Raw genomic sequence first — 25,952 nt, 5'->3', positions numbered from 1 at the left:
TGGCCATTTACAGGCAGAATCATGGCAGAATATACATCTGGTTAGTATTTCAAACCTCTGTATTTCCCTAATAATAACATTCATAGAGGAAAAAAGCAGTTTTTTGGAACATCAGGACATTTTGGTTGTAAAATCCGGGAAATCGTTACTTCAAATCAGAGAAATGCACCCATTGAAATGCATTATAAATTGGTGGGACCACAAATAAAAAATGTAAAATGTGGGAAAACTTAAAATCAAGGTTTCACTGTATATTTAGTTGCTGTTGAAAGCAGGATCTGTTTGTCCCTTGGCTTTCTCTGCACTGCTGGTTGTGACTTTGTAGCATTGCAGTGCAAAGCAGAGGAGGATGATGTAGTGAGGGGGTGTTGGGCAGCTAATGTGTTGTAAGGTGGGCTCTATGTGTATAATGTACCCCATTACATGAGACACCCCAGTGAGGAGCTGAATGACTAATGACTGTATTTGTGATTATTATAGAACTCAATGTACAACCTACTCACTGTCACTGCTGTGTGACGAGCTGTACATACTCCTGCCTTATTTACTACCCTGTGTACAAACTACTCCTGGCAATGAGCAGAGAGACTGGATTTGTCTGACGTCATGAGCTTCATCCCAGTGTTACTCACTGCAGCTGCACAAAGGGAAAGCCTGGCACACAAATGGTGTTTAACTCCGTAATGTCTCCTTCATAAGCCTTTATTATACTGTTATACTGTAGCACATTCACTTCTCTCATATACTCACTGCCTGACATCCTAATGCTACACCAACAGCATGAATATCTGTCTGTTTTATTCCCTTAACTCTCTTCTTTAATTCTGCTTAGTACAGGGAATACCTATACTGCCATAGTTTTATGGGATCTCTCTGTACAGACTATGAGCAAACTTAGGGACTGTTCCTGCTGAATTGTGCTTAGTACTGGGAATACCTATGCTGCCATAGTTTTATGGGATCTCTCTGTACAGACTATGAACAAACTTAGGGACTGTTCCTGCTGAATTGTGCTTAGTACAGGGAATACCTATGCTGCCATAGTTTTATGGAATCTCTCTGTACAGACTATGAGCAAACTTAGGGACTGTTCCTGCTGAATTGTGCTTAGTACAGGGAATACCTATACTGCCATAGTTTTATGGGATCTCTCTGTACAGACTATGAACAAACTTAGGGACTGTTCCTGCTGAATTGTGCTTAGTACAGGGAATACCTATGCTGCCATAGTTTTATGGAATCTCTCTGTACAGACTATGAGCAAACTTAGGGGACTGTTCCTGCTGAATTGTGCTTAGTACAGGGAATACCTATGCTGCCATAGTTTTATGGGATCTCTCTGTATAGACTATGATCAAACTTAGGGGACTGTTCCTGCTGAATTGTGCTTAGTACAGGGAATACCTATGCTGCCATAGTTTTATGGGATCTCTCTGTACAGACTATGAGCAAACTTAGGGGACTGTTCCTGCTGAATTGTGCTTAGTACAGGGAATACCTATACTGCCATAGTTTTATGGAATCTCTCTGTACAGACTATGAGCAAACTTAGGGGACTGTTCCTGCTGAATTGTGCTTAGTACAGGGAATACCTATGCTGCCATAGTTTTATGGAATCTCTCTGTACAGACTATGAGCAAACTTAGGGGACTGTTCCTGCTGAATTGTGCTTAGTACAGGGAATACCTATACTGCCATAGTTTTATGGGATCTCTCTGTACAGACTATGAGCAAACTTAGGGACTGTTCCTGCTGAATTGTGCTTAGTACAGGGAATACCTATACTGCCATAGTTTTATGGGATCTCTCTGTACAGACTATGAACAAACTTAGGGACTGTTCCTGCTGAATTGTGCTTAGTACAGGGAATACCTATGCTGCCATAGTTTTATGGGATCTCTCTGTACAGACTATGAGCAAACTTAGGGACTGTTCCTGCTGAATTGTGCTTAGTACAGGGAATACCTATGCTGCCATAGTTTTATGGGATCTCTCTGTACAGACTTTGAGCAAAGTTAGGGGACTGTTCCTGCTGAATTGTGCTTGGTACAAGGGAATACCCGAAAGAAGATGGGGAGCTACTGGGGCATCCTTGGAGACACAGATCTTTACTGCTAAAGGGCTGTGGTTGCCTTGGGCTGGTACAGAAGCACAAAACATCATGTACAACATTTCTAGCTGATCCCTGGTTAAACATGTTATCATAGAGCACAGTCAGACATTACTCACTGTGATTATAATATATATATATATAATATTGCTAATGTTTCTCTTAAACACACCCCACTCTTGTTTTCTCCAAAGATGTGTAAATGTGTGTAACGTGACCATATCGTTAATATTTAAAAAAAAAAAAAAACTTATTGGGCATGACGAGCGAGATTCGTATATAATCTGACATTTAATTAATTGGTTGTGTGCCCACATGTTGTATAGTGTGTTGCACTGTCCATGCCAAATCTGTAGGAGAAGTTGCTGGGAAATACGTGGAATTTAATTTAATTTTTATCCCAAGGGCCCAAGTAAATACAGAATCTCCTTCAGCAAACGATCAGTGCCTGGCATGGGTGCTGCCTGATTGGCATGTGAATATCACAAATTCCTTCTCCTTCCTTTGTCTGTACAATAGGATAAACCTGCTTTAACGATTAAAGGGATTCTGTCATGATTTTTATGGTGTAGTTTTTATTTCTAAATGACACAGTTTACACTGCAAATAATTCACTGTACAATATAAAATGTCATTCCTGAACCAACAAGTGTATTTAGTTGTAATATTGGTGTGTAGGTGCATCTCAGGTCATTTTGCCTGGTCATGTGATTTCAGAAAGAGCCAGCACTTTAGGATGGAACTGCTTTCTGACAGGCTGTTGTTTCTCCTACTCAATGTAACTGAATGTGTCTCAGTGGGACCTGGATTTTACTATTGAGTGTTGTTCTTAGATCTACCAGACAGCTGTTATCTTGTGTTAGGGAGCTGCTATCTGGTTACCTTGCCATTGTTCTGTTGTTAGGCTGCTGGGGGGGAAAGGGAGGGGGTGATATTACTCCAAGTAAAGAGTGACTGAAGTTTATGAGAGCACAAGTCACATGACTGGGGGCAGCTGGGAAACTGACAATATATCTAGCCCCATGTCAGATTTCAAAATAAAATGTAAAAAAACTAGTTTGCTCTTTTGAGAAACAGATTTTAGTGCAGAATTCTGCCGGAGCAGCTCTATTAACTTTAACAAACACATTTTTGTCCCATGACAGTAACTATAATTGTCAGAGAGTGGAGACCTTAGTAATTACTAGATGTTTAAGTACCTGGTTAGTGCCAGTGAATAACACGGGCTCAGCTCAGCCGGCACAATGTCTGTTCATCATTCCTGTTTGTCGGGTTCCCCTTATATCCAATGGCAGAGATTCCAGGAGAAGAATCCACATTTGAAGCCATGATGTATATGAAGCTATGGATAATATAGTCCCAAATGTGTGTCTAGTGATCAATAAGTCATGGCTTTTGCATTGACACTCTACTATACATGGACCTGCTTTCCACTGCCCTCTGTTCTGTTATTGACATTAGCATCAGCATATAGGGACTGACTGCTCTCCAGTCTGCAATTTGATCTGGTTGCTAGGGTCCAAATTCCCCTAGCAACTGTGCACTGATTTGAATAAGTGACTGTGATATAAATAGGAGAGGCCTGAATAGAAAGAGAAGTAATAAAAAAGTAACAATAAATGTGTAGCCTTACAGAATATTTGTTTTATAGATGGGGTCAGTGACCCCCATTTGAAAGCTGGAAACAGGAGACGGTGAATAATTTAAATATAAAAAAAAATAATGTAGATCAATTGAAGAGTTGCTTAGAATTGGCCATTCTATAACACCAACAGTTCAAGTTGACTTTTTGTATGGTATGTTATAGAATGGCCAATTGTAAGCAACTTTTCAATTGGTGTTAATTATTTATTTTTTATCGTTTTAGAATTCTCTGCCTTTTTCTTCTGACTCTTTCAAGCTTTGAAACGTGGGTCACTGACCCCATGTATAAAAACAAAGTCTCTGTAAGGCTACAAATGTATTGTTATTGCTACTTTTTGTTCCTCATCTTTCTATTCAGGCCTCTCCTGTTCATATTCCAGCCTTTTATACATATCAATGCATGGTTGCTAGGGGAATTTGGACCCTAGCAACCTGATTGCTGAAATTACAAACTGCCAAACTGCAGAGCTGCTGAATAAAAAGCTAAATAACCCAAAAACCACAAATAATAACAAATGAAAACCAATTACAAATTGTCTCAGAATATCCCTCTCTACATCATACTAACAGTTAATTTAAAGGTGACCAACCCCTTTAATGTACATGGCAAGTCAGATATGCCTGCGGTTGCACTCCATGAGTTTATGGCTCACCCACCAATATAGCCGCTAGCCACCCACCATCTAAAAAGACTTTCGGGCACATGTAGCTTGCAGACTGCAATATATAAAGGACCATGTGAGCTTACAGTTGCTTTTGAGAACCTGCTTTGCTTCCAAATGCACCATCTGTAATAATAAAAGGAAAGCGCGATATAGAATTGTCAAACTATCATTTTACTAAACTCACATTGATAAATAATTGATGCAGAAGCAGCGAGCTGGAATCCTTCTGTTCTGTCGTTTTTATTCTGCTTTATCGTTTCCTATTAGAGACACAATACAAGTCCTTCCTATGGCACAAAGTGCAGCCGTGTCCGTTACTAGTTCTTTTGCTTAGCACTAGGGTCAATCACATGTGGTGTGGGTGATACACGGGTACCCTGGGTGGGAGGCTGAGGGTGGGAGGCTGAGGGTGGGAGGCTGAGGGTGGCAGAGTGGGTGTCTGAGGGTGGCAGAGTGGGTGTCTGAGGGTGGCAGAGTGGGTGTCTGAGGGTGGCAGAGTGGGTGTCTGAGGGTGGCAGGCTGAGGGTGGCAGAGTGACTGTCTGAGAGGCAATATGACAGATGTGTGTGTGCCGGGGGGGGTCTGTAATGGAGGCATTAAGTTCTGCATTGAGGCCAGTGAATCCTGTAACCATTAAGCATTTTACTGTAGAACCGGAGGAGGTTACTGTACACTGGCCCAGTATTGTGGGAGTCAGTAACGTGGTCTCACACATGGGAAGTTTCTGCTGCAATAAAATCAATATAGTGTAAAACTAAGGAGCATGACTCTCCGTCTCTTGCCTCAAACCAACACAAACGTAGTGATCTGGTGCCTCAATATTCACCCCTTCTCTTCCGCCTCCTCTCCTGTCTGATAAGAAATATCCAACCAGCCCAGTCGTTTTTTTGTTTTCAGATAAAGCGATATTATTTATCCACCCAGATTCCTACACTGACCTCTAATTAAATCCCAGATCAGTTCTGTCCAACCTCTGTGGCACCGAGCACTCTCCTAAATCATAGAACTGCCTCGATAATATGGATCTGCATTGCACATGGGCAGCCCAATCAGCCATTGAACTGTGGTGACCTCAGAGAGGATTCTGGGAAGAGTGAACCGAAATTTGATTGTGGTTATGAAAATGTGGTTATGAAAATGACGTGTTAATATACTAATGGCTTTCTTTTCTTCTGCAGCGACCCAGATTGATCAGAATGAACTGCAGGAACTTTTCCAGATCACTTCCGGTGACATTTATCGGATAAACGTTAATGGTGGGTATTAAAGCAAAATCTATCAACCGTATGTTGCATTGTGATCGTACTTTTGGCTGGGATTTCTTTGGATCTCTAGAAGCATCAGACACATCTATGTTCCAGCTCTGCCAAATTCCCATGGTGTATTTCTATTCCAGGTTTGAGGGGATAAACGGGTGACTTGTCTAGATCTGACATGTGATATTTCTTTTAAGGGTTCATATATTTGATTTTTGTATCTCCCAGTACTGCAGTCATTATATCAGACACCTCCGTGGATTGTAAAGTTTCTCTGTGAAGGTGGTTATATATATGCAGAGGTTTATTCTTTGGAGGATGCAAAATAAGCTGATCTCTCCCTGATATTCCCACCTTGAGGCTGATCCGTTCGTTCCCTAGGATAACAAAGATGATAATGCAGGAGGTTGGACCTAGGACCACATCAACCAACCAAAATGGTCCTCGATCCGCAAGAATTCTTAAACCTGGCCAATCTATTTCTGCCCAGATATCCATAGTGAGAGTTGTGTAGGAGGGCCCCATACACTGCCCACTTTGTCTGCAGCTTATATTTGCCCACTTTATGGGAAGCTTAAATGGATTCTGTCACGATTTTGGTTTTTATTTCTAAATGACACTTTTTACACTGCAAATAATTTACTCTACAAAATAAAATGTCATTCCTGAACCAGCAAGTGTATTTAGTTGTAATATTGGTGTGTAGGTGCATCTCAGCTCATTTTGCCTGGTCATGTGATTTCAGAAAGAGCCAGCACTTTAGGATGGAACTGCTTTCTGGCAGGCTGTTGTTTCTCCTACTCAATGTAACTGAATGTGTCTCAGTGAGACCTGGATTTTACTATTGAGTGCTGTTCTTAGATCTACCAGGCAGCTGTATCTTGTGTTAGGGAGCTGCTATCTGGTTACCTTCCCATTCACTATTTTGGATTCAGCCAAACCCCTGAATCCTTCGCAAAAGATTCAGCGGAATTCCGAATCATAATTTGCATATGCACCGAATCCAGGATTCAGCCTTTTTCAGCAAGATTTGGATGAATCCTTCTGCTTGGCCGAACCAAATCCTAATTTGCATACACAAATTAGGGGTGCGAAAGGGATAATATTTTGAATTCCTTGTTTTGTGACCCCCACCCCTAATTTGCATATGCCACCCCTAATCCTGGATTTGATGCATCCCTAGTTATTAGGCTGCTGGAGGGTGAGAGGGATGATATCACTAACTTGCAGTAAAGAGTGACTGGAGTTTATCAGAGCACAAGTCACATGACTGGGGGCAGCTGAGAAACTGACCATATGTCTAGCCCCATGTCAGATTTCAAAATTGAATGTAAAAAAATCTATTTGCTCTTTTGAGAAATGGATTTCAGTGCAGAATTCTGCTGGAGCAGCAATATTAACTGATGTGTTTTGAAAAAAAACAGGTTTTCCCATGACAGTGTCCATCTAAGTTCTATAGGCCAAGGACCACACTGACGGCGCTCCCCTATTTTCTTTTGGTTTTCTTGTCCCCTCACAGAGCTATAAAGTGCATGGGTAATCACAGAGCCCCAGTTAGCAGACCTTAATGCCCAATTATTAGCCCACCAGTCAAAATGGGGCACTGCTGCAAAACATTCCCCATCAAATGAATCAAGCCTGTACCCCGAGATTGTGATTCAGTGTGTTGTTCACTCTCCCTCTTTTGTTGACAGTACAGTCTTTGGAGAGAATCCTTCGTTCCCTGGGGACTGCTAGTGACACACAGGAGCTGAGGGATCGCCTGTAAGTTGCTCTTCTCTATTTCATTTCTCACGCACCAATCACACGGCTGCTTTATTACTTTCTTTATTAGGTGACCTATCGATGCATTTCTGCATGGAGTCAAGTGATATTGATTCTTGTTATTTCTTATTGGAGATAAACATTTGGGCCACATGGTGCTGAGAAACTGCCTCTGTCTGAGACCTATTTATTTATATAAAAAGCAGTGTATTAATCTATCATATACATTACTCCCAATCCAGGGATATTCCTTTTTCATTGCTGAAATACACTGGCTTCACATAAAACCTCCAATCTATAACCCCAAATTTACAGCACAAATTACAGGAAAACAATGGGCAACTCAGAAACCCCCACTTGCACCTCTGGAGTTCAGTTAAAAGATTAGAGCGGTACAGGTATGGGATCTGTTATCCAAAATGCTTGGGAACCTGGATCTTTCTGGATAACAGAATCTTTCCTTCATTTGGATCTTCATACCTTAAAGGAGAATGAAAGGCTAAAACTAAGTAAGCTTTATCAGAAAGGTCTATATAAATACACCAGTAACCCCTCAAAGTAATGCTGCTCTGAGTCCTCTGTCAAAAGAAACAGCACATTTCTTTCCTTCTATTGTGTACTCATGGGCTTCTGTATCAGACTTCCTGTTTTCAGCTTAAACCTCCAGGGCTAGGGCTTGAGCATGCTCAGTTTGCTCCTCTCTCCCTCCTCCCCTCCCTGCTGTAATCTGAGCTCAGAGCTAGGAGTGAGCAGGCAGAGACTCAGGCAGGAAGTGATGTCACACCAAGCTAATATGGCAGCTGCTATCCTAAACAAACAGAGAGCTTCAAGAGCTTTTTACTCAGGTATGGTAAAACCTTATACAGAATAAATATAGCATTCTATCTTGCACTATTGTAGCTAATCTATTGGCAATAAACTGCCTCTGTAGCTTTCCTTCTCCTTTAAGTCTACTAGAAAATCCTATAAACATTAAATAAAGCCAATAGGCTGGTTTTGCTTCCAATAAGGATTAATTATATCTTAGTTGGGCTCAAGTACAAGCGACTGTTTTATTATTACACAGAAAAGGGAAATCCGTTTTTAAAAATTTGGATAAAATGGAGTCTATGGGAGATGGCCTTTCCGTAATTGTGAAGTTTTCTGCATAACGCATTTCCGGATAACAGATCCCATACCTGTACAACACGAGCGCACTTCCAATAAGGAATGGAGGTGTCCAGCCTGGGAGACTGAGTATAAAAGCCCCTGACATGACAGTTTAATCTCTGTGCCCTCTGATCTAAATCATTGCTTGATCAGTACTGAGCCTGCAGGGAGCATATATACCACAGCTTCTCTTATGCCTCCTGCCAGTCGCAATGTAATAACATTTCTTAGAAAACATTCTATTTTGGTGCAGTAAAAGTGCAAAGAAATGGCTCCCACTGGGGAAGTGAAAAGCTGCTTATTGCTCAGGTACATGTGACATATGGGAACCAGTTTATTTATGAGTAGAGGGAGCATGGAGTGTGACCTGCACCTATACTGTCTCCAGCCTGTGATTGATGGAGCATGCTGGGAGTTGGAGTCCGAGGCCACTTTATTATTAGTAATAATGGCAGTGTAAGAAGAGGGAACGGGCAGAGACAGGTGGCAGAGATCAGCACATCTCTAGTGTTGGTAGGGGTAACCAGCAGTGCAAGTCCTGGAGTGAAACACACATTTGGTTTGTGCTAATGATATAAAATATAAGGCACAGTGTCATTCTGGGCAGGAAAGAACATTACTGCAACTCACTCCTGGGCTACAATTTCTGGGGTAAAAATCTAACTTTGGTTCTGGTTCCCCTTACCAACCAATCACATGTTTGACTTCAGACTACCGACCAGTAATTGATCCCTATTCATTTACTAGACTTGAAGCAAGTGTTGTGCCAGTTACATTACCCCTATAAAGTTAGTGCTACTCAATTACCCCTATAAGATTCGTGTTACTCTATTACCCCTATAAGATCAGTGTTACTCTATTACCCCTATAAGGTTAGTGTTACTCTATTACCCCTATAAGGTTAGTGTTACTCTATTACCCCTATAAGGTTAGTGTTACTCTATTACCCCTATAAGGTTAGTGTTACTCTATTACCCCTATAAGGTTAGTGTTACTCTATTACCCCTATAAGGTTAGTGTTACTCTATTACCCCTATAAGGTTAGTGTTACTCTATTACCCCTATAAAGTTAGTGCGAGTGCTGTGTTGGCCAGCTTGAGTATTGGGGTTAAACCTCATTATAAATCCCCCCAGCAGGATGAGAAGCTGTGTGCACCAATCACAAGCCAGTTTGTAGCAGGGTAAATACATACTGACATGAAAAGTCCAAAGTGCTATTAGAATAGCAGAGCCGTGTGTGTGTAATAGAGAGGAGACATGTAGTTATTTATAAGTGAGTGAGTAAATACACTGCTGTACGGTGGCTATGGGAAGGGATTGCTAGGCAACTGCCAGGCCCAAATGACTTGCTGCAAAGATGCTGCTTCTCTCCTTGTGTCTTACAGGCAACTGTCACTGCCCAGGGACACTACTGGCTGTGTATATATCAGTATAGGGCATTAATATCATGCTTATTTGTAGCTAGAGTTTGTTTCCTTCAACACACATGTATGATGGCACTGGGCAATTCCTTCTCTGCTTATTTTATTTTGTTTTGCCTTCCTCTGGATAAACTCCCAGTTATGTAGGTAAAAAAAAGACTTAAAAGGTTGAATTTGATGGATGTGTCTTTTTTTTTTTTTTTTTAATAACCTAACTTACTATATGTTACTATTAAAGGAGTTATTTAGTATAAAAATAAAAACTGGATTAATAGACAGGCTGTGCAAAATAAAATATGTATCGAATATAGTTAGTTAGGCAAAAATGTAATGTATAAAGGCTGGAGTGAGTGGATGTGTAACATAATAGCCAGAACACTACTTGCTTTTATATTAAATCTTTGCCTAACTATATTAGATACATTATTTATTTAGCACAGCCTGTCTATTTACCCAGTTTTTATTTTTACACTGAACTGTTCCTTTAACCTTTAGGGCAAGAGCTCATGGCAACAAAACTCTATCATTCTGATGATAACTAACGTTAAAACACATGACGCTACAGGGGATTTAGTGCTGGTGACAAAATGTCCCATTGTTCTTGCCCTTACTCCTTTGGGAGAGGCCTGTAATAATACCCCTTGATATTTGCCCCATGTATTGTCTGCTCTGTTACTCCCAACGTGCTTGCTCTGGACACCCCACAATTTGTGTGTGTGTACAGTATATATGTGTGTGTGTGTATATAAATGTGTATGTAGTGGGAGCCATTCAGGGACAGCTCTACCCTTCACATAACTAAAGACAAGCTTTGAGCAGCAAGTCTGTCTAAGAAGGATAAGGTGAACCCTATTTTCATTGTTTTCTAATAATCTGTGCATTTCCCTCAGGGTCCATCTATAAATATATTTGCCCTCTAGCCATTAGCCCACAATTTGGCTCCCTGCACATTGGGACCACCCCACTTGCAATCATCATTAGCCCTGCCAGCCTCCCCACAAGGTGATCCTTACACCAACTGGCCTGGGAATTCAAGTTTCAGCAGAACACCTTGTCCTCCATGAGACATCTCCTTGGTCTTTAGTAGAGACTAAGCAAAGGCGTCTCAATGCAACGCAGAAAAGCCACAATTATCCTCTTACATATACACCATTTCACATAATTCTTTTTTTATTATGTCATCAGTTGTAAACAGTGTTTGGTGATGTAATCGGTTGTAAACTGTGTTTAGTGAGGTCATCAGTTGTAAACAGTGTTTAGTGATGGCATCAGTTGTAAACAGTGTTTAGTGAGGTCAGCAGTTGTTTAGTGAGGTCATCAGTTGTTTAAGGAGGTCATCATTTTTAAAAAATGTTCAGTGATGTCATCAGTTTTAAACAGTGTTTAGTGAGGTCATCAGTTGTTTAGTGAGGTCATCAGTTGTTTAAGGAGGTCATCAGTTGTAAACAGTGTTTAGTGAGGTCATCCGTTTTAAACGGTGTTTAGTGATGTCATCAGGTTTAAACAGTGTTTAGTGATGTCGTCATTTGTAAACAATGTTTAGTGAGGTCATCAGTTGTAAACGGTGTTTAGTGATGTCATCAGGTTTAAATGGTGTTTAGTGATGTCATCAGTTGTCAAAGTGTTGTCATCAGGACACATTTAAATGCTTACACAATGTAAGAGATATAACCCCAACAATAGGACACTAAGGGGCACATTTGTCAATGGTCAAATTTCGAATTCATGTCAATTTAGTTTACTCTTATAAATTCAAATATACTCTAAATTTGATTGGGGGGATAGTTAATAAAAAAAAAGATCATGAACCATGTCCCTGCTGTTTATGCCTCATGAAGCTCAAGGATGGAAAGGAGCCCGATGTTGCTGTTGGATATGTACAGTGAATTCTGTTATTTATAGCCACTTTGTATTTATAGTCTGTCTGACACATCCCTACCAATTTACTGACAATATTTTGTTGACACCTTTGTAGTTGCTGTTAGTGGAACTGTTGCTTTAAATTGGAGTCTATCTTATGATTACTTAATGTTCACTTCAATTTCACACTAGACTGGCAAGAGTCCAATAAAGCAATGGCAAACCCAAGCAAAGTATCGATCAATATCGATCGGGCTAGTTTGATTTTCCCCTGCGATTGAGGACTGCATCGGCTATCTGATACGGCCCTCGTTGGTGCCTAATCCGATTGTTTGGCCCAAGGGCCGAATGATCGGATTAGCTTGATATCGCCATGCCTTTGGTGGGCATATCTCTAAACAATCAGCTCTTATAGTTTATGGTCACCTTCACTCCTACTCTCACATGCATGTCTTCAGCACCCTGGATAGCGCCCTGGTTATCTCCCTGGATAGCACTCTGGATAGCTCTCTGGATAGCACCCTGGATAGCACCCTGGATAGCACCCTGGATAGCACCCTGGATAGCACCCTGGATAGCACCCTGGATAGCACCCTGGATAGCTCCCTGGATAGCTCTCTGTTTAGCACCCTGGATAGCACCCTGGATAGCTCTCTGTTAAGCACCCTGGATAGCTCTCTGTTTAGCACCCTGGAGAGCACCCTGGATAGCTCTCTGTTTAGCACCCTGGATAGCTCTCTGTTTAGCACCCTGGAGAGCACCCTGGATAGCTCTCTGTTTAGCACCCTGGAGAGCACCCTGGATAGCTCCCTGGAGAGCACCCTGGATAGCTCCCTGGTTAGCACCCTGGATAGCTCCCTGGTTAGCACCCTGGATAGCTCCCTGGTTAGCACCCTGAATAGCTCCCTGGTTAAGCACCCTGGATAGCTTCCTGACCCATCATGCATTTCCCCAGCCCTGCAATCCAGTGTGTTAGTTCTACCAGCCCTCGGGCTGAACATAAAATGCAGCAACAGAACATGCTCCTGATCCGGCCAATAGCAAAGCGATAATAGAGTTATTCCAGGAGACATGGCCGTGGAAAGAAAATATTCAAATCTTGTCATATCTTCCTTTTTTTCTACTTCTAAAGCAGCGCTTTCATGGCAGGATTAGAGAGGCATAAGCGGAGAGCGCAGAGCTCGCTAATCCCACGGCCGCACGCTTTGCATGCAAGGTATTACTTTGAAGGGCTTTGCATATTAGCAGAAGTCTAAATGATGTGTCAAAGCATTTATGGAAATATCCTCTTCCCCCTCAAGCTCCCTCAAAGCCGCAGAAAGAATCTACACGAGATACGATGAAAGGCCGACCCTCAATTAAACAATGTGGCACGTAGCATTGCCTATACGCTCCGCATCTCCATGATCTCTTCATTAAACCCCCATTAGCTCCCTGCTTTCAACCTTTCACTCCATCCATCAGTTTCTGCAAAAACATTCGTTATTTCAAGTCTGTGCTATAAAGTCAGCCATTGCCTTCCAATTAATAATGGTCTTGCTTTCACCAAAGGAATTATCTGTTGACATAAATAAACCTGCCAGGGACATGTAATCATGGGGATCTCACCACTGAAGGGGATATTCTGAATATTGTTTCATTTATCACAATTGTTTTCATATATTCTCATTTACAGACACACACGGGTCACAAAGGGCAAAAACATAAGCCAATATTCAGGAATCCAGGATTCAGGCTTTTTCAGGAGGATTCAGACAAATCTTTGTGCCAAACCAAATCTGAATCCTAATTTGCATATATAAATTAGGGGCGGGAAGGCAAATCACAAAACAAGTAGTAACATTTTTTTCCCACTCTTAAAGGGGATGTTCATCTTTAAAGGAAAACTATACCCCCCAAACAATGTGGTCTCTATAAAAATATATTGCATAAAACAGATCATGTGTAAAAACCTGCTTCATGTAAATAAACCATTTTCATAATAATATACTTGTTTAGTAGTATGTGCCATTGGGTAATCATAAATAGAAAATTGCCATTTTAAAAAATAAGGGCCGCCCCCTGGGATCGTAGGATTCACAGTGCACATAAACAAACCAAACAAACCATACATATTAGGTCACATGAGCCAATTAACAGACAGAGTTGTGTCTTATGCTTCAACACTTCCTGTTACCGTTAGAGTTGCAGTATTTCTGGTCAGGTGATCTCTTCCTGTTACAGTTAGAGCTGCAGTATTTCTGGTCAGGTGATCTTTTCCTGTTACAGTTAGAGCTGCAGTATTTCTGGTCAGGAGATCTCTTGCAGTATTTCTGGTCAGGTGATCTCTTCTTGTTACAGTTAGAGCTGCAGTATTTCTGGTCAGGAGATCTCTTGCAGTATTTCTGGTCAGGTGATCTCTTCTTGTTACAGTTAGAGCTGCAGTATTTCTGGTCAGGTGATCTCTTCCTGTTACAGTTACAGCTGTAGTATTTCTGGTCAGGTGATCTCTTCCTATTACAGTTAGAGCTGCAGTATTTCTGGTCAGGTGATCTCTACAAGTTACAGTTAGAGCTGCAGTATTGCAGTAGTAAACGAAATTGCAGACGATACCCGCACTCCTTCACATCTCGTTTTGCCGGGTGCTTGGTCAAAAATAGGTATATAAAATTGTAGAAAGGACCAGCACTCCGTTTTCCAAAGAATTCAATGATTTATTTAAATCTCACAGTGTCTCCAACACACACACATATATATATATATGCCAGTTTGATAAGATTCTTTAATATGCCACTTAATTTGATAAATCATTTGCTTAAGCTTTCATTTTGGGGGTATAGTTTTCCTTTTGTTTGGGTGCGGGTTGAGTTCTTTCTCACCCACACATCACTACTACATTCTCACCTCTTGTGAAAATTCGTTGAGGACCCACTTAAAGGAGAATTCAACCCTTTAGCAAAAAAAAAATGTACTTCCACTAGATGTAGACCCTCCTCCCTCCAGCCTAACTGGTGCTCAGGGAAATGCCCCTAACTTTATACTTACCCCTCGGCGCAGATTTAGGCATCGGAGTTCCACACAGCCATCTTCCGGGTAGTCGGAAATCTGAGATGGAGACCGGCGAGTTGGCTCATGTGCAGTTGACATGAAGGCCCAGAAGATGGCTGCGGTGAACTCCGATGCCTGAATCTGTGCTGAGGGGTGAGTAAAAAGTTAGGGGCATTTCCCGGGGGGGGGCAGTTAGGCTGGGGGTACAGGTTTTTTACTGAAGGGTTGAATTCTCCTTTAACCAGAGTCATGGATATACAGTGGAACCTCAATTTTACAACCCCTGATTTTAAGTTTTCCCTCCTTTTACATTGTTATTTTGTGGTCCCACCTATACATTATACATTTCCCTGATTTTACACCATTTGTTTCTGGTCCCCTGAAAAAAAGTAAAATGGGGGTTGTACTGTAGCTGCTACACTGGCAGTGATATGAATCACTGAGGAACACGCACAAGCGTGGCATTAACACTGCAGGATTTATCTGCCATGTCTCCTTGTGCCCCGATATAACTGATCCCTAAATCCGGCTCCATGGGACGTGCACCCCACTAGGGGCAATCGCTTTGACAATATTAAACAAAAAAAGAAATACCTGACGTGTCACAATTGCCTGAGGGTCTGATACACAGGGAAATGTAAATAATTCTGTATAGGGAATGATTTATCCCACAGCTGGAGGAGGAGGCAGGAGATAAAGAGATTTATTAACAGCGGGACAGATACAAAGAGGGACAGAAATGAGCCAATGAAAATTCTCCAGTGGGATGTTGGAAAAACAAAAATACCTGTATAGAGTAACAAGACAGACTGATAATCTATGTGCAAAGTCACATGATACTCTGAGCTAATCAGACTTAATGAAAGGGCAGCTATGACAGTCCAACTCCCAGCACCCAGCTAGGGACCAGCCTCTCCCTAAAGCGTCTCATGTCGTGGGTCTGACAGTGACAAATGGACCTGGGTGGGTGAGGAATTAGCAGCGGCACAACATGCTCTCACTACTTCTGCTCATCAATCACAACACAGAAAAAGAACATGACACGCCAAAATAAATGTTATTCATTGCAATGACTAACCCAATGGTGTGCGGCTGAGACACAACTGCTGAGGAAACCAAGGAGTTATTTGAGAACAGCTGTGGGATGCAGGCTACCCCCCCTGAAATACAATAAGGAGATTCTTACTCTTAAGACTTCCATTTGCTCCTCGGGGTATGGGGTGGTCCCATATAGATCTCCCACTTTATATCATAGTACAGGTATGGGACCTGTTATCCAGAATGCTGGGACCTGTGGGTTTCCAGATAAGAGATCTTTCTGTAAGTTGGATATTCATAGGCCCTGATACCTGCGGGACCTGGTTCAGGCGGACCCCACACCTCCATTTGCGGATGATGGGCGGGTCCAGGTTCAGCTCTTCTTCCTGCTCTCCCCGCGCTGGATTCCGAATTCCAGCTTCATTTTTTAAAGACGCGCACCTCCTGCCCACCCCTTTTGTTACGTCATCAGCGGGATGGGTCAGCACGGGCTGGAAGTCGGGCTCGGGCAGGTTGGCGAAAGACGGGTTAGGGTCGGGTTGGGTTTACATCACTACTAGGAAGTGCTGAATGGAAAGTGAAAGTAATTGTCTAAGGCATAGAGGAGGGGCAGACACTATTTGATTGACAGCTGAGATTTTAAAAGAATTTACAACAGCTATGAATGCTTTAATAAAAAATAGTAATTGGATTTCATGTTCAATTTAAAAATGACTTTTATTATACAGCTTTTTGTGTCTGGGTGACGGGTCCATTTTAAAGATTTGGATAAAATGGAGTTTATGGGAGACAGCCTTTCCGTAATTCGGAAATTTCTGGATAACGGGTTTTCGGATAAGGGATCCCATACCTGTACTTCTTTTCCTTTATACTGATGGCAAACATCACCTAATGTCACACGTGGAGATTTTTCCAGGTTTCGGAGCCTTTCTGCACATCCCTTGTCTCTCAGGGATTGAACTCCAATGTTATCAACAGGCACATTGTCTCTAAGCAGTGTTACTATTTTAGGATTCAGCCAAACCCCTGAATCCCTGGTGAAAAATTTGGGCAAATACTGAACCCAAATCCTAGTTTGTATATGAGAATTTGGGTTGGGAAGGGTGGAAGAGAACGGCCTGCTGCATACGTGGTTAATTTTTTTACTTCCTTGTATTGGTGCCAAAAAGTCACATGATTTTAAGGATTTGGATTTGGATTGGGTTTGGCCAGGCACTAGGGTTCTGTAGGCTCTGTCTGGTTAGACATGTAATTCCTTCTGTAGGGCCTGGAATAGAACTGGAAGGAACACTGGATACAATATAGATTGCAATCCACTAGGGATGCACCCAATCCACTATTTGGGATTCGGCAGAACCCCTAAAACATTTGTGAAAGTCTCCAAACCAAACCCTAATTTCATTATTTCATGGAACATATGCAAATTAGGGGCTCTGAAAGTTAAAGGTGTTGTTCACATTTAAATTAACTGTTAGTATGATGCAGAGAGGGATATTCTGAGACAATTTGCAATTGGTTTTCATTTTTTATTATTTGTGGTTTTTGAGTTATTTAGTTTTTTATTCAGCAGTTCTCCAGTTTGCAATTTCAGCCATCTGGTTGCTAGGGTCTAAATTCCCCTAGCAACCATGCACTGATATGAATAAGAGACTGGAGTATGAATAGGAGAGGCCTGAATAGAAAGATGAATAATAAAAAGTAGCAATAACAATACATTTGTAGCCTTACAGAGCATTTGTTTTTAGATGGGGTCAGTGACCCCCATTTGAAAACTTAAGAGTCAGCAGAAAATGGCAAGTAATTAAAAAGCTATAAGAAATAAAGATCAGTAGCTTACAATTGGACATACTAAAAGATAACTTAAAGGAGAACTAAACCCTAAAAATGAATGTGGGTAGAAATGGCACATTTTCTATAGTGAACTTATTGCACGAGGCTAAAGTTTGAGCTTGTCAATAGCAGCAATGATCCAGGACTTCAAACTTGTCACAGGGGGTCACCATCTTGGAAAGTGTCTGTGACACTCACATGCTCAGTGGGCTCTGATTGGCTGTTGAGAAGCTAAGCTTAGGGCTCGTCACTAATTATCCAGCAGAAAATGAGCTTCCCTGGCTGTCATATAAGCTAATGCTACTGGTTTGCTGATTATTCAATTCTGATGCTAATTGCACTGGTTTCTGTGCTGCCATGTAGTAATTATCTGTATTAATGACTAATCACCCTTATATTGTGACATTTCTATTCTATGTGTACTGTATATTGTGAGTGGCTCCCTAAGCTCAGTAAGTGACAGCAGCACAGAGCATGTGCAGTGAATCAGCAGAAAAGAAGATGGGGAGCTACTGGGGCATCTTTGGAGACACAGATCTTTACTGCTAAAGGGCTGTGGTTGCCTTGGGCTGGTACAGAAGCACAAAACTTCGTGTACAACATTTCTACCTACTTCTTTAGTTAGGCTTTAGTTCTCTTATAAGTGAAGTGGCTGTGACCCGTCATGCTGAATTTTGTGTTTATGGTTTTGTGGTTGGATACAGAGAATACTGAGTTAGTCTTCCCTATCCGCTACAAATGTAAAGCTCCCCATGCACATACCTTGCCAAACAAGTGGATCTTTGCCCAATTGCACCACCTCTGTGCTGGGTAAATAAGGCTTTATATCAGGGGTCCCCAACCTTTTTACCCATGAGCCTCATTCAATTGGGGTTGGGGTGCAACCAAAGCATAAGGGCTGTGATTGGCCATTTGGTGGCCCCTATGTGGACTGGCAGCCTACAGACGGCTCTTTGTGGCAGTACAGCTGGTTTTTATGCACCAAAACTTGCCTCCAACTCTGGAATTCAAAAATAAATTAGGGATGGGAATGGAAATTGTGCAACTTTTCATCACAAAACAAGGCACTAAAAAATGTTTTTCCACTTTTTCCTTTCCCTGTCCTTATTTGCAAATTAGGATTCGGGTCAGTATTCGGCCGGATCTTTCACAAAGGAATTGTGTATTCGGCTTAATCCCATATAGTTGACTTGGTGCATCTGTAGTGGAATGCAATCTATATTGTATCCAGTGTTCCTTCCACTTCTGGTCCCTATAGTGAATAAAGTACCCCCTCTTATAAAATATAAGGATATTATAAATTACAGAGGAGTTTCATGACCATATAAAAGTACGAGGCCGAAGGCTGAGTGTTTTTATACAGGTCATGGAACTCCGAGGTAACTTCTAATATCCTCATATTTTGCAACTGGGGGAACTTTATTTATTATAATACACAAGTTTCAGTGAGTCATGTGACAGAAATGACATCAGAACTCACCGTTTATAACTGATGACATCAGAACTCACCGTTTATAAGGATATAATTTACAAGGTATTCATGGCTTTTATGTATTATATATATATATATATATATATATATATATATATATATATATATATATATATATATATATATATATATATATATATATATATATATATATATATATATATATATATATATATATATATATATATATATATATATATATATATATATATATATTACATGTGTGACCAGACAGACATGGAGCCTACACAAATGCACTTTAATATCTCCCGAGTAGCTGTATTCACCACCTGGCAAATGATTTAGCATTTTATTCTATTATTTATTTGTCTGTAAGTCGCTAATAGGAGGGAAATAAGGACAGTGAGCGGCTCATTCCCAGAGGTTACAGCCGATAAATTCCACCTAGTTCTGCGCTCACATCACACAATCATTTCTCTGTAATCAAACACAACAAGCTTTAACTGCAGCTGAGCAATACGGGAACCCGATTTACTAATCCCTGCACATGAGACCAGCTTTACTGGGGTGTTTAAAGGGAAACTAAAGGCTTGTATATGTTACAGTAAAAAGGCAAAGTCTCTTAAAGGAGACATATGGGATAAATGAAAAAAAAAACCTAATTTTGTAGGCAATTTTGACTAATATATGATGTTGCTTTTACATAGTGCTAAAAATTATTAAAATAACTTTATTGGAGCTCCCTATAGATGTTCTCTGGTCCCTGCCTGTGTTTCAAATGAGGGGTGGGCGTGTCCTAATGGTCCCTGCCAGAAGCACAGTAGGAGGGGGACAGCCAATCACAGCCCTGCAGTCACACAAGCACAGACAAGCTTCAGTTCCCTATCAGGTCCTGCTAGCTGCTGATTGGTTCCTGTCCTACAGTGCAGTGAGCTGAGTGCACAGCCTGGGAATTCAGGGAACAGAAAGTGGAAGAGAAGGTGAGAGATTATTAGGGTTTTTGCAGAAATATTCAATAAATCAGCCTGAAACACTACTTTTTTTAAGCACAATTCTCCTATATCTAAATGAGTATAATGCGCTGGTACATTATTTTTCACACACAATGTCTCCTTTAAGGTGGCCAAAGAAGTAACAGTTACGATGTTTCCAGGAGAAATTTCAATACACGTGTGTAGAGCTGAATAGTCACATATACCGAGAGAAACAATAAAATTCTACCTGTATCTGACCATTCAACACTTAACAACGGCCGATGTTCCTTCAAAGGCGCCCACTCAAAATTTTCCGGGCAGACTAATAGCCAAGTCTTCTGTCTATATCATTCGACTCATCTCCCACTATACACGCACCAAATATCATATGAAAATTAATTCAGTACAACATTATCATGAGTCTATTGCCACCTTTACTCAGTACCAACTCCTGCATTGACCCCCGACGTGCTATTGATCTAAAATCAATACCAGGCAACTAGATAAAGGCAAAGTGATCCTTTCATGGGAAATAGAGAAAATATTACTGTCCTTTTAAGGCACTTTCAAATTGTTATACTGTATTCAGCAGCAACATATTATTTAGTGTTACATCAGAACGTCGCATTAAGCCATGCCTCAGTGGCCCCCGTTGCATCATTTGCTCACACCCCGCACATGCACTTCATCATCATACTCATCAGTCCCTGAGCCACCAGAGCTTACAATCCAAGCTTCCTATGACAGTCACAAACATCAGGAGTCGATTGCCTGACTGGGTAATATACATAATAGGATATGAGTGCCTGGGGCAATTCCACTGTGTTTGTAAAGGGAAACTTAAGCTGTGATATTAATTGGGTGTTTGTGCTGTCAGAGATGAGGGGGTGATATTCAATATAAGGACATGCCGAGTGCAATAAGGCTCCCCAGGAATGACTCTCATTGTTACTCACTTCAGTGCAATCATTCTCCCACACAAAGCATGTCACTGTCTTGTCACCAGGCTCCGTGCTGCACACTCGCATTTCTCAGGGCTGCGTATAGCGTGTCAGGCTCTGCTGTGTGGGAACAAAAGCTCCGGCTTGGGATTTCTACAGAATCTTAATAAAGATTAATAAAGGCCCAATGCCTGCACCTCCCTAATACTAAATGTAAAGGCCACAATTGGAAAATTGTTACATGGAGGCATGGCAACCCTTTGTGTATTACACGACCCCGTTATCCACCTCTCCAGCAAGTATAATCTCCTCCATGTTCTGCACAGCCTTACCTGGAGCACAGCTCAGCACCCCCACCCTTCCAGGTGGGGGCATATTACTATCCATAGCATTTTACAGACCACTGAAGGCTGTCGGGGAGTTGTGGAAGTTTAATTACAGCTAGTGGGCCGGTGATGTAGATGTTGAGTTATATACTTTGTCCCAAGTAAGCTTCATTGTGCCACCATCATTGTGTTATAGTCCCTCCCACTGTGTGAGTCACAGACTCCTTTGCCCTCCCCTGTAAGCGGCCATCATTGTTCTAGTCCCACCCACTGCTGCACAGTCCCATGTCCCTCTCCTGTAAACTGGACCATTAGATTGATCTAGTTTCACCCATGTCTTGGTTTACAGACTCCATGCCTCTCCCCTGTAAGCTTCCATCAGTGATCTACTCCCACCCACTGCTTGGTGCTCCTCCCCTGTAAACTTCCATTAGAGTGAACTAATCCCACCCACTACTTGGCTTACAGGCTCCGTGCCCTTCCCCTTGTATTTTCCATTAGAGTGATGTAGTTTCACCCACTACTTGGTTTACAGACTCCATGCCCCTCCCCTTTAAGCTTCCATCAGTGATCTAGTCCCACCCACTAATTGGTTTACAGCAGTGATCCCCAACCAGTAGCTCGCGAGCAACATGTTGCTCTCCAACCCCTTGAATGTTGCTCTCAGTGCCCTCAAAGCGGTGATTATTTTTGAATTTCTGGCTTGGAGGCAAGTTTTAATTGCATAAAGACTATGTATAGAGCCAAGTAAAGCCTCCTGTAGGCTTCCAGTCCACATAGGGGCTACCAAATAGCCAATCACAGCCTTTATTTGGCACCCCACGGTGGCACCCCACTTGTGTTGCTCCCCAACTCTTTTTACATTTGCATGTGACTCACGGGTAAAAAAGGTTGGGGACCCCTGGTTTACAGACTCCATGCCCCTCCCCTTTAAGCTTCCATCAGTGATCTTGTCCCACCCACTACTTGGTGCCCCTCCCCTGTAAGCTTCCATTAGAGTGATCTAGTCCCACCTACTACTTGGTTTACAGACTCTGTGCGCTTCCCCTTTAAGCTTCCATCAGTGATCTTGTCCCACCCACTACTTGGTTTACAGACTCCATGCCCCTCCCCTTTAAGCTTCCATCAGTGATCTTGTCCCACCCACTACTTGGTTTACAGACTCCATGCCCCTCCCCTTTAAGCTTTCATAAGTGATCTAGCCCCACCCACTACTTGGTTTACAGACTCAATGCCCCTCCCCTTTAAGCTTTCATCAGTGATCTAGTCCCACCCACTACTTGTTTTACAGACTCCATGCCCCTCCCCTTTAAGCTTTCATCAGTGATCTAGTCCCACCCACTAATTGGTTTACAGACTCCATGCCCCTCCCCTTTATGCTTTCATCAGTGATCTAGTCCCACCCACTAATTGGTTTACAGACTCCATGCCCCTCCCCTTTAAGCTTCCATCAGTGATCTTGTCCCACCCACTACTTGGTGCCCCTCCCCTTTAAGCTTCCATCAGTGATCTTGTCCCACCCACTACTTGGTGCCCCTCCCCAGTAAGCTTCCATTAGAGTGATCTAGTCCCACCTACTACTTGGTTTACAGACTCCGTGCGCTTCCCCTTGTATTTTCCATTAAAGTGATCTAGTTTCACCCACTACTTGGTTTACAGACTCCATGCCCCTCCCCTTTAAGCTTTCATCAGTGATCTAGTCCCACCCACTAATTGGTTTACAGACTCCATGCCCCTCCCCTTTAAGCTTTCATCAGTGATCAAGTCCCACCCACTAATTGGTTTACAGACTCTGTGCCCCTCCCCTGTAAGCTTCCATTATAGTGATGTAGTGATGTAGGTCCACCTACTACTTGAGCTGGACTTGAGATAGACTCCCCTTCCCAATTTTAACAAGTGTGCAGACACGGGCATAGAGGGCTCCAGAAGAGTTTTGCCTGGTTACCCAATCAGTGGTAAGTCACCTGCATAGTGGCCCTCTCGGCATTTGGAGGAGCATTTCAGGGGTGTTGGGTTCCATTTAGGAGGTTGGAAGATGTAGCCTGCAAGACTGATCTCCATAGAGCTCACAGATCAGTTCTGTAACCAATAAAATGTATTTAGTGAAGCATTAAAGGCGATTATACAGAATGCAGTTACTGAAGATCCACAAAACTTTTCTAGTTCAGTAAGTGGCTCCTGACTGACACATTGGTGCCTTCTGTGTGTTTAGTACTTGTTTTAATTTTGGATAAATCTAAAGTTTAGTCTATATAAACCCGGTGACAAAGAGACGCCATCTGGCTGCTTTATGTGGAGCCCAAACTCTCGTATCCTTAAAGATTCCTTTGATAATTACGTGTTGTGCTAGAAATGAAATATTGTAAGTATTAACAGGACCAAACAATTTCATATGGCACAGTTATTGGGTGGTCCTGTCCTGCTTTATGGCAGCTGAGATTCTAGCTATCTGTATAACAGAGCATTCTGTCCCAGTGGCTGCACAGATCATATCTGATCCCCATTGTAAGCAGCAGTCCTGTCCTGCTTTATGGCAGCTGAGATTCTAGCTATCTGTATAACAGAACATTCTGTCCCAGTGGCTGCACAGATCCTATCTGATCCCCATTGTAAGCAGCAGTCCTGTCCTGCTTTATGGCAGCTGAGATTCTAGCTATCTGTATAACAGAACATTCTGTCCCAGTGGCTGCACAGATCCTATCTGATCCCCATTGTAAGCAGCAGTCCTGTCCTGCTTTATGGCTGAGATTCTAGCTATCTGTATAACAGAACATTCTGTCCCAGTGGCTGCACAGATCCTATCTGATCCCCATTGTAAGCAGCAGTCCTGTCCTGCTTTATGGCAGCTGAGATTCTAGCTATCTGTATAACAGAACATTCTGTCCCAGTGGCTGCACAGATCCTATCTGATCCCCATTGTAAGCAGCAGTCCTGTCCTGCTTTATGGCAGCTGAGATTCTAGCTATCTGTATAACAAAATATGAGTTGATACCTGATACCAATTCTTTATATCACTGCTTGTTATTAATCCCTTATGGCTGTAATTTACCAGGGGATTTGTGCTTAAAGTCAGATTTCTAGACAAATGTAATCAATTAATTAATTTTGGAATTACATCTTTCCAAATACAAAGTATATTTCGAACACAAGGACCTATAGCTGTGTGCCCATTTAGACACAATTGTTTGATTACAATTACAGACTGTTCTCTACATAAAACAAGAAGTCTCAGCATTATACGTTGGATAACAAGGCAGAGTAATTAATTGCTTTTAGGCTTTATGCTGCTCACGCATTGATTTTAGAGGGATTTTTGAAGATACTTATCTGCATTGAGTCATTCCTCTGTTTAGCCTGTAAGATTATTTGTAACTATTGAGTCTTCTACAGTTGTATTAAAGGGGTGCTTCATCTTAAAGTTAACTTTTATTATTTTATAGAATTGCCAATTGTAAGCAAATTTACGATTGGTCTTCATTATTTATATTTAGTTTTTGACTGATTTGCCTTTTTTTATGACTCTTTCCAGCTTTAAAATGGGGGTCACTGACCCCATCTAGAAAACAAATTCTCGGTAAGCCTTCATATTAATTGTTTTTTGTTCTTTTTCAATCTCCTATTTCTATTCAGGCCTCTCCTATTCATATTCCAGTCTCTTATTCAAATCAGTGCATGGTTGCTAGGGGAATTTGGACCATAGCAACCAGATGGCTGAATAAAAAGCTAAATAACTCAAAACCATAAATAATAAAAAATGAAAACCAATTACAAATTGTCTCAGAATATCCCTCTCTACATCATACTAACAGTTCATTGAAAGGTGAACAATCCTTTAATGCTTCATGGCAGAAACTCCCAAGCACTTGCCCTGTTGGGTTTGGACAGTTAATGCTTCTGACTGCAATTATTTATAGTACTTTTAAAATGCTAAGATGAATTTCATTTGGGGGTTTACATTCCAGAAATAATGTATTCGGGCAAGTCCTTTCCCTGTTCCAGAACCTTTCCTTATTGTAAGAAAAGCAATAACTGTATTACCCCTTTCCGCCAGACTATGGCACTAACTGTTCCCCCGGACTAGGGCCCGAACTGTTCCCCCGGACTAGGGCCCGAACTGTTTCCCCGGACTAGGGCCGAACTGTTCCCCCGGACTAGGGCCCGAACTGTTTCCCCGGACTAGGGCCGAACTGTTCCCCCGGACTAGGGCCCGAACTGTTCCCCCAGACTATGGGACGAACTGTTCCCCCAGACTATGGCCCGAACTGTTCCCCGAGACTATGGCCCGAACTGTTCCCCCAGACTATGGCCCGAACTGTTCCCCCAGACTATGGCCCGAACTGTTCCCCCAGACTATGGCCCGAACTGTTCCCCCAGACTATGGCCGAACTGTTCCCCCAGACTATGGCCCGAACTGTTCCCCCAGACTATGGCCCGAACTGTTCCCCCAGACTATGGCCCGAACTGTTCCCCCAGACTATGGCCCGAACGGTTCCC

At 42.0% G+C, this 25,952-nt stretch overlaps 1 protein-coding gene across 4 annotated transcripts in view; it reads left to right on the top strand.

Annotated features, from left to right (window-relative positions):
- The window catches only part of tsnare1.L (t-SNARE domain containing 1 L homeolog), a 227,984-nt gene that overhangs the window by 93,744 nt on the left and 108,288 nt on the right, over nt 1-25,952 (top strand). For 3 of the 4 annotated variants that reach the window (XM_041566666.1, XM_041566664.1, XM_041566663.1), the window contains exons 4-5: nt 5,598-5,675; nt 7,370-7,439. In XM_041566666.1, coding sequence (XP_041422600.1) covers nt 5,598-5,675; nt 7,370-7,439 — 148 coding nt within the window. Of the gene's footprint in view, nt 1-5,597; nt 5,676-7,369; nt 7,440-25,952 lie in introns of those variants that run through there. The other variant, XM_041566665.1, reaches the window with a different exon arrangement.

Source organism: Xenopus laevis, chromosome 6L (genome assembly GCF_017654675.1).
Source record: "Xenopus laevis strain J_2021 chromosome 6L, Xenopus_laevis_v10.1, whole genome shotgun sequence".
In the NCBI taxonomy this organism is placed as follows: domain Eukaryota; kingdom Metazoa; phylum Chordata; class Amphibia; order Anura; family Pipidae; genus Xenopus; species Xenopus laevis.
Note: the sequence above shows the minus strand (reverse complement) of the source record. Positions and strands in the feature narration are given on the sequence as shown.